This window comes from Perca fluviatilis, chromosome 6, assembly GCF_010015445.1.
Source record: "Perca fluviatilis chromosome 6, GENO_Pfluv_1.0, whole genome shotgun sequence".
Classification (NCBI taxonomy): Eukaryota; Metazoa; Chordata; class Actinopteri; order Perciformes; family Percidae; genus Perca; species Perca fluviatilis.
In genome coordinates this window covers 12,944,292-12,954,218 of record NC_053117.1, presented here as the reverse complement: position 1 = coordinate 12,954,218, position 9,927 = coordinate 12,944,292, and the positions used below count along the sequence as shown (strand labels likewise).

Here is a 9,927-nt window from a genome sequence, read left to right as displayed (position 1 = left end):
CGGGACCGGAAGCATTACGTGAGGGGGCAAACGTTGGTGAATGTCGAGAGGTTTGATGCACGAGGTTGTCGGTACTTTGCCGTTGCAAATGTAGTGGTTAACAGTTCATCTCCATGCATATACAGACTACTTTTAACAATTCTCTACTATAAACAAACTTCTCAACCCCCTGACCACAGGGGACAGCAGAGAAAATGAGAGAGTGACTTAGAGGGTGGAGGTACCGGCAGGTGTGGTGGTTGAAAGAGCAGGGGAGGTGGTCAGGTTGTTGTAAATGGTGTCATAGGCGCTGATTGATGTTTTCCTCTGAGGGTGCTAACAGGCGCACCGTCGTTTAAAAAAATGAAGTAGTCAAAAATTTGTTTGCATTTCAAAACCTTAGGAAATGGAACAGCAACCGACCAACACTACTTAAATTCGCTAATAAAGCCGTAAAGTAGGCTTTCAACTCAGGACAGAGCCACCGTCTCACAAATACAGATAGGATTGGAGATGAGAAGTTTAACTGACACTTAACCGCATCACCTTCGGTGGGAAATTAAGAATCAATGCCACCGACATGCCCAATCACACTATGACAGACTCTCCACTTAGCACCAACTGCAATGTTTATTTGCACGGTATCAGCGCATATGAATGGTGTTGATTTTGGATTGAAAAAGTGGGAGAAAAGAGTTACACTTGTCCACTGTGAAGGTTGTAGAAACTTTGTCAGGTGGGTTAAGAAGTTTGTTTATTGTAGACCATCAGGGGAGCACGCAAAACGCGAAAACCAAAACGTAACGGTAGGAGGTAAACATCAGTAAATATTGAGAAGTGTGAGCTGCAAGGTCTTTGATACATTACCATTGCAAATATTCCATTAACATTGATTAACAGTGCAAAATACTTTTATGTTGATTTTGGCGCCCCTAATGGCCGATCTTTGCCAAATTTGGTAGGTAGCCATAGAACGCCACGCCCGAACCGAGCACCACAAATTTCGTGTTGATTGCTTTTACTGTGGCAGAGATATTGCAATTGCAAATTTCCCATTGAAATGCATTGAGAAAATTGACGGGAAAACAAATAAACGTTGCTTATAGCGCGCCCCCTAAAGGCCGATCTTCGTCAAATTTGGTACAGAGTATCATCGTCAGATGTTGAACAAGGACCTCAAATTATTTGCTGATACCATTTAATTAGGCCGAGATATGATATGATATGTGTGTAGTAGCTAGCTAGGACAATTCGTTTTGTCGTCAAATCGCAATACTTTAACGTAGCAAAATTCCTTCAATAACTTTTGTCACGTCCATCTGGAGATGCTACCTACCAGGTTTCGTGCAGATCGGTGCGCCGGCCTAGGACGAGTTCGAAAAGTTGGTTTTGCACATTGCGCGATATTGCGAAAAAACGTTTGCGCAGAAATGGGCGTGGCCTATATCAGGTAATTCAGCTTGATTCACGGAACACGTGGATGTAAAGATTTCTAATGTGCGATGTGTAATGTGGGAGTTAAAGCCAAAAAAACATTACAGCGCCACCTAGTTATTCACACATGTGTACTTTTTGGTAGGTGTGGTCCATGGCCCATTGTCCATCTACCCTGTAAATTTAAAGTTGTTCACATTAGTGTAAGTGGTGAATCTAGAGTTGGGTCACATTGGGTCCCATAGGCCACGCCCACTTTGATCCCTCGGTACTCCATTCTAGGGATGGCCTCAGGATTGCCCCCAGATGCTACGAATCAAATTTCGTATAAAATCGGATGAGCCGTTCATGAGATATAAACTTTTTGTAGTTGTAGCGCCCCCTAGTGACCAGTTTTCGTAAAACGCATGGGGTACCTCTAGAGGGTCATGGCAAAGAATAATCTAAAGTTTGGCATTGATAGCATTTAATTTGGCTGAGATATGGCAGAGTTGGTGTTTTCATAGTTAGCTACACAAATTAGTTTGTGCGTTATATGCGCAATTTGATCTCAAAAATTCCTTTTATAACTTTTGTCAGGTCAGTCTGGGGATGCTAGCTTCCAAGTTTCGTGCAGATCGTTCGCACAGTCTAGGAGGAGTTCGAAAAGTAGGTTTTGATAAATCACGATTTTTCACGCATAAAAGTCTAGGCGGAAATGGGCGTGGCCTATATCACGTGATTCAGTTGGATCCAGGGAACGCGTGGATGTATGGGTTTTGAATGTCGGGTGTACGGTGTGGGAGTTATAGGGCCAAACGCGTTTTTGTCCACTATAGCGCCACCTAGTGGTGGAAATGGGTCGATTTTTGCCCCTGAGGTCCTTGCGGGGTTTTGGACCAGTCCTGAAAATGGCAACCCCCACTATGTACGGTTTAGGCTGCAGTCAGAGTTTTAGGCGGAGAAGAAGAAGCGGAAAATAACTAGAACTGCAAGCAGTTATGACCGGGGCCCAAGCCTCCGATGCCATTCGCTTCGATGCCATTCGCCTCTGACGCCATTCGCCTCCGATGCCATTCGCGCCGATGCCATTCGCGCCCTCGATGCCAGTCGTCCGCCATGCCCCGGGAGCCGCCAGTCGGGTCCCCGATGACCCGGGCTGCACCAATCGCGGGACCGGAAGCATTACGTAGGGGGCAAACGTTGGTGAATGTCGAGGTTTGATGTACGAGGTCTCGCGGTACTTTGCCGTTGCAAATGTAGTGGTTAACAGTTCATCTCCATGCATATACAGACTACTTTTAACAATTCTCTACTATAAACAAACTTCTCAACCCCCTGACCACAGGGGACAGCAGAGAGAAATGAGAGAGTGACTTAGAGGGTGGAGGTACCGGCAGGTGTGGTGGTTGAAAGAGCAGGGGAGGTGGTCAGGTTGTTGTAAATGGTGTCATAGGCGCTGATTGATGTTTTCCTCTGAGGGTGCTAACAGGCGCACGTCGTTTAAAAAAAATGAAGTAGTCAAAATTTGTTTGCATTTCAAAACCTTAGGAAATGGACAGCGACCGACACGAACACATGCGCCTATTAACTCGATAATAAAGCCGTAAAGTAGGCTTTCAACTCAGGACAGAGCCACGTCTCACAAATACAGATAGGATTGGAGATGAGAAGTTTAACTGACACTTAACCGCGATCACCTTCGTGGGAAATTAAGAATCAATGCCACCGACATGCCCAATCACACTATGACAGACTCTCCACTTAGCACCAACTGCAATGTTTATTTGCACGGTATCAGCGCATATGAATGGTGTTGATTTTGGATTGAAAAAGTGGGAGAAAAGAGTTACACTTGTCCACTGTGAAGGTTGTAGAAACTTTGTCAGGTGGGTTAAGAAGTTTGTTTATTGCAGACCATCAGGGGAGCACGCAAATGCGAAAACCAAAACGTAACGGTAGGAGGTAAACATCAGTAAATATTGAGAAGTGTGAGCTGCAAGGTCTTTGATACATTACCATTGCAAATATTCCATTAACATTGATTAACAGTGCAAAATACTTTTATGTTGATTTTGGCGCCCCCTAATGGCCGATCTTTGCCAAATTTGGTAGGTAGCCATAGAACGCCACGCCACACAAATTTCGTGTTGATTGCTTTTACTGTGGCAGAGATATTGCAATTGCAAATTTCCCATTGAAATGCATTGAGAAAATTGGCGGGAAAACAAATAAACGTTGCTTATAGCGCCCCCTAAAGGCCGATCTTCGCCAAATTTGGTACAGAGTATCGTCGTCAGATGTTGAACAAGAACCTCAAGATATTTGCCGATAACATTTAATTTGGCCGAGATATGATATGATATGTGTGTAGTAGCTATCTAGGAAAATTGGTTTTGTCGTCAAATGTGCATACTTTAACGTAGCAAAATTCCTTCAATAACTTTTGTCAGGTCCATCTGGAGATGCTATCTACCAGGTTTCGTGCAGATCGGTCGCACGGCCTAGGACGAGTTCGAAAAAGTTGGTTTTGCACATTGCGCGATATTGCGAAAAACATTTTGCGCGAAAATGGGGTTGGCCTATATCAGGTAATTCAGCTTGATTCAAGGAACACGTGGATGTAACAACTTCTAATGTGCGATGTGTAATGTGGGAGTTAAAGACAAAAAAACATTACAGCGCCACCTAGTGGTCCACATGTGTAATTTTTGGTAGGTGTGGTCGATGGCCGATTATCCATCTACCCTGTAAATTTAAAGTTGTTCACATTAGTGTAAGTGGTATATCTAGACTTGGGTCACATTGGGTCACATAGGCCACGCCCACTTTGACCCCTCAGTACTCCATTCTAGAGATGGCCTCAGGATTGGCCCCAGATGGTACGCATTAAATTTCGTATAAATCGGAAGAGCCGTTTATGAGATATAAACATTTTGTAGTTGTAGCGCCCCCTAGTGACCAATTTTCGTAAAACGCATGGGGTACCTCCAGAGGGTCATGGCAAAGAATAATCTAAAGTTTGGGGTTGATAGCATTTATTTTGGCTGAGATATGGCAAAGTTGGTGTTTTCATAGTTAGCTACACAAATTAGTTTGTGCGTTATATGCGCAATTTTTATCGTACAAAAAATCCTTTTATAAATTTTTGTCAGGTCAGTCTGGAGATGCTAGGTTCCAAGTTTCGTGCAGATCGGTCGCACGGTCTAGGAGGAGTTCGAAAAAGTAGGTTTTTGATAAATCACGATTTTTCACGCATAAAAGTCTAGGCGGAAATGGGCGTGGCCTATATCACGTGATTCAGTTGGATCCAGTGAAAGCGTAGATGTATGGCTTTTGAATGTCGGGTGTACGGTGTGGGAGTTATAGGGCCAAACGCGTTTTTGTCTGCTATAGCGCCACCTAGTGGTGGAAATGGGTCAATTTCTGAGACTGAGGTCCTTGCAGGGATTTGGACCAGTCCTGAAAATGGCAACCCCCCACCATGTACAGTTTAGGCTGCAGTCGGAGTTTTAGGCGGAGAAGAATAATGGAAAATAATAAAAATCCTTAGAAAAACAATAGGGTTCCACGCTCCGCTGGAGTGTGAACCGCGTTGCCTTGCAACACGCGGTTCCCTTGCAACACGCGGTTCCCTTGCCCCCTCGGGCTTGGACCCCTAATAATCAGTAGAAAAACAATAGGGTTCCACGCTCCATTGGAGCTGTGAACCGCGATGCATTGCATTACGCGGTTCCCATGCCCCCTCGGGCTTGGACCCCTAAAAAACATCAGTTCCTCTGAGAAGTTCTTTTTTTGATGTTGTGTGTTTGTGTGTGTGACTGCTTTTTATAACTAAATTCTCATGTTGTAATGTAAAAATGCAGTGGTGGAAATCAACTAATTATGTTTACTCGAGTACTGTACTAAAGTACATTTTTTAAGTACCTGCACTGTACTTGAGTATTTCCATCTTTTATCTGTGTGCATTGTTGGATGACGTTTGGATGACTGACAGCCAAAAACACAGCCTTAACCCTTCTACTGAAGGGCAAACTTTTTCAGTTGGTGTCAAAATTCACTAGCAACACAAAACCACACCTACATAAGAGTGTCACTTCTGATGATGTGATTTTCAGAATGGGAGTCTGCAGTGAAGCGTTGTTGTGAGCAACTCATGTCACTGTGGTTAGAAAGACATTTGCTGGATTTGTGGTAAACATAAGCATGGGGCCTAGAAGTATTGTTTTATTAGTGACTTGATAAAATCCATGTGTGTTTGAAGTCTTCTGTTTGACTATGTTTATTTCAGGTCTCAACTCGGCGGATGCTGCTGGAGGGCAAGAGAGAGAAAGAAATCCATTCTTTACAGGAGGGGACGTGGCCACAACCTGTTTGACAGCACCTAGCAGTACTCATCTGCTCTCTGTTTACATGTTTTCTTTGGCAAAACGCCTATCTCCTTCTTTTGTTTCGCTATTATTATTCCTTTACTAATGGCTTTCAGAATTAGCATGTGAAGAATATGGATCATCCTGAAAACAACAATGCTGAGTCATTTTCAAAAAGGATGGTGGCACAATGAAATAATTACAGGCAAGGGCTGGGTATCTGTCTCCTCCTACGCATCGACGAGGAGGGAGAGGTCTTTCTCATAAATACTGACTTCAAGACAGCAAAGGGAACTGTATCTTCACAGGACATCCCTCCAGACCCTGAACCAGGTAAGTGCTGGAGATCACTGCAGTCATGACTGTATGAAATTATTCCTTTCATCACCACCACGCTAACGTTTAATACTTTATTGGATTTTATGGTTATTTTTTCACTCTGTATTTTTGTGTTATTAGGGTTAGGGTTATTTTTAAATTTTAAACTCTGTTCTTATTTCATTTCAGCCTTCATAACCACATGCACAATGGCAGGTTAGTGCTTTGTCTGCTCAGGAAATATTTTCCACAGCTTTCCATAATATATCATCACAGGGCAGGATTCATCATGTCTACATCCACAATGTTTAAAAAAAATGTTTCCTCTAAGCAGTAAAAGCTTATCAATTGATATCGATTGATTTCTCTACAGATGCAAGCTTTCAGCGGGAGTTCCTGGAAACCCACAATGCCTACAGGCTGAAGCACAACACGCCAAAGATGACCCTTAGCAGCGAGCTGTCTGCTTCAGCTCAGAAATGGGCCAATCACCTGCTGGCAATCAACGCCCTGCAACACAGTAAAACTCAGGACGGAGAGAACATCTACAATATGTGGAGCTCAGCAACCCTTAAACTGACAGGTGAATTAGAGACCCAAGACCTTTCTCTGAATGTATCACTCTTCTGTACTTATTCTACTGTCTCCAGTATGTTTTACCAATTACCACCCACCTGTAATTTTGAGAAATAATGTTGCCATTTCTATTAGGTTTTTTTAGGAAAATCGCTACTTTGCGATAGCAGCTAACCGAGGGGTGTCAAACTAATTTTAGTTCATGGGCTACATCCCCCTAATCTTATCTGAAGTGGGCCAGACCAGTAAACCACTCCAGAAAGATCTGAAACTTTATCTGCCACAGATTTTCTTGTCAGCTTGATGTTGGCAAACACAAGTTGCTTCTGCTACGACAGCGTTCTAAGGCCATTGTATGAAAAAATAATAATGTTACAGACCCGAGAGAAAAAAAATAAATAATAATTTATAGGATTAAAGTCATAAATTTACGGAAAAAGAACTCCGATATTCTCTGTGATTAAAGTTGTAAATTTGGAATTGGAGTGAATTACTTCTCTGCAATTTTCACACTTTGCAAAGTCATCCAGTGGGCCTGATTGGACCCCTTGGCGGGCCGGTTCTGGCCCACGGGCCGTTTGTTTGACACCCCTGGGCTAAACTGTCCTTCACCAACTGCAGTTCAAATCCAACTATCTGCCTTTAGAGCAACTCTGTTTAGGCTATGAAGCTCAAACTTCAACTACCAATTTAAATGTTCATATTATGTTCATTTATTTTTGTCTCCTCCATGTTTTAGGGAAAGAAGCTGTAGATTCGTGGTACAGTGAGATCAAGAATTACAACTGGAGCCGCCCTGGATTCAGCAGCAATACTGGTAAAACTCAACCCACATCATGATGAGTTCTAAGAAGTTTGTAAATATAAATACATTTGAAATGTGTGAATCAATAATACATGTGTATATCTGCATCCCTAAAATATGTACAGTACCAGTCAAAAGTTTGGACACTCAAGTAAATGGGAAATTATGTCTAAACCTATGACTGGTCTTTATTATCTACTTAAAGATTACGCCATAAGTTAGTTACTACTACTGCTCTGTAATTGTATTTATGTTCAGGTTCAGATGTTATATTATGCAGTGAATAACACATTGGAAGATAGTACCCCACTGCTGTGTTTCCTCCTGCAGGTCATTTTACTCAGGTGGTGTGGAAAGACAGCAAAGAACTGGGTGTGGGCATGGCCACTGATGGCCACAAGGTCTTTGTGGTTGGGCAGTACCGGCCAGCTGGCAACATGAACATGCCGGGATACTTTGAGAAAAACGTCCTCCCAAAAGGTAACATATTACCACAATTTACACCAAAGACCATGGTGGAAAGTAACTTATTTACTGTACTTTTGAGGTAATAATATTTTACTTGATGACTTCCATTTTATGCTACTTCATACTGTTACTCCACTACCTTTCAGAGAGAAATACTGTATTATACTTCACAAAACCTATAATCCACTTAAATAAATAGGATGTGAACTGTGATATTCCTAAATATCCTAATAATATATGGAGTAGTTAAAATTAGCACCAATTTGAATAGCTACAAAATAAAATACTGTTCATATCAGTAGTAGTAATGCAATTATATATAGTGTACATGCACTCTGAAAACGGGGCAAGCATATGAATTACTTTTACTTTTGATTCTGTAAGGACATTTTGCTGCTTATTCTCATGGTCCATAACTGATATCACTGTAAAACTTTTCACCGTAAATCTACAGTATTATACTGGCAGCAGCCTAGCCAGTAAACTACTGTTTATTTACAGTTTGCATACTGTTTTTACATTTTAAGGTATTATACTGTAAATAGATATACAGTTTCTTACTGTATTATTTGAATTTACAGTAATATACTGGCTGCAGTGTAATTCCCGCCTTTTCCTTTATTTTCCCAAGATGCATTGGTATTAACAGTAAATAACTGTAATCTGTAACATTCACAGATAGTGCTGTAATATTCTTTTCTCCCAGAATGCATTACCATTTACAGTATGATCCTGTATAACATTAAAACAGCAAGATAATGTGAGATTTTAGCTGTATACTTACATCAAAGGTTTACAGTGTATTTTACTCAGTAATTTTTAAACTGCACTAATGTTATTAAGAGCCATGTACATCACAATATTTGTCTGCTTTAGTTTTAGAATGCACATAGCACAGACAAACGAATGCTGCAGCTCCTTTTAGCAAAGAATGTGTTGTGAACTTGTAGTTGTGGGTCACTAGCAGTTGCACCTTTAACATTTAGCAAAAAACCTTTATGTCATAACAAACATTTGTGTTGGTACCAAACTTTCTATACACCTGACTCCACCCTTAGGGGTGCTGCAGTAACCACTGAGAGGAAACTTGCGTAGCTTTTTAAAGTAAACCTGATGCCACAACAGTAAGCTAAATATCTCAGTGTATCATCAGGGACAGATGCAGCCCTCATTCTTATGTGGTGCAGGTTTTAGGAATACACAATGGCCTACTGTGGTTACTCTTCATCAGTTGAACAACATACCTCACCAGTATTTTACTGTCACTTTCCAGCGTAAAAGACAGCTGGCAGAGAGGTGGGTGGAGCAGACAAGACTTCCAGTGAGGAAGGTTCAGTGAGCCCAAGGAAAACTTCACACTGCTGTAGATCCTTGACCATTACTGCGACCCACTGTTGCTAAATGTTCCATGTTGTAAAAAAAAAGTAAAATACATCAAATAAAAAATGTTATTGTGTAAAATTGTCTTAGTTGATAATGCATTTAATAAATCTGTAGTTAAAGTGACAGGTTAAAGAAACAGAATTGTAGTGTTGTAATCATGATTAACTAAACATGACTTCTTCATGTTGGTGGCCCTTTAAATAAAGTGCTGACCTGCTCCATCTTTAACATTAATAATGGTGGCATATGCCCCAATCTTTGTGACACCAAAAATAAAAATAAATGTCAAGACATTTCTTGTGTTCAGACATTTAGAAGTTAGTAAAAAGTAAAATTCATAAATATACTGCTGGCTGAGCATTGTTCTTAGACATTACTGTTTAAATGACTTATGTTGTTGTGAATAAAGAAACATTCACAACTAAAAATGCATCTGCAGTATACTGTATTTTGTGTCAATGCAGTGACCTTAGCAAAAATAAACCCACTCCTTTAATTCTTAATACATTTACAGTAATTGTATGCCACCATTAAATATTTCTTATTGTATAAATGTTAAAGACGGACCAGGTCAGCACTTTATTTGAAGGGCCAAAAACATGATGAAGTAATGAA

The 9,927-nt window shown here is 41.1% G+C and overlaps 1 protein-coding gene across 1 annotated transcript; it reads left to right on the top strand.

Annotated features, from left to right (window-relative positions):
• Positions 1 to 5,863: 5,863 nt before the first annotated feature.
• On the top strand, positions 5,864 to 9,375 carry LOC120561256 (Golgi-associated plant pathogenesis-related protein 1-like). Its single transcript, XM_039804293.1, has 6 exons — positions 5,864 to 6,095; positions 6,270 to 6,296; positions 6,454 to 6,663; positions 7,396 to 7,473; positions 7,792 to 7,941; positions 9,203 to 9,375. The coding sequence occupies exons 2-6, from the start codon at positions 6,290 to 6,292 to the stop codon at positions 9,205 to 9,207; spliced, it is 450 nt and encodes a 149-aa protein (XP_039660227.1). The 5' UTR covers positions 5,864 to 6,095; positions 6,270 to 6,289; the 3' UTR covers positions 9,208 to 9,375.
• Positions 9,376 to 9,927: the final 552 nt, after the last annotated feature.

Bases quoted from the DNA above. Each gene is read 5' to 3' on its own strand.
- LOC120561256 (XM_039804293.1), top strand. The intron at 6,664-7,395 runs GTGAATTAGAGA...TCCATGTTTTAG, and splicing joins AGCAACCCTTAAACTGACAG to GGAAAGAAGCTGTAGATTCG. The intron at 7,474-7,791 runs GTAAAACTCAAC...TTCCTCCTGCAG, and splicing joins TGGATTCAGCAGCAATACTG to GTCATTTTACTCAGGTGGTG.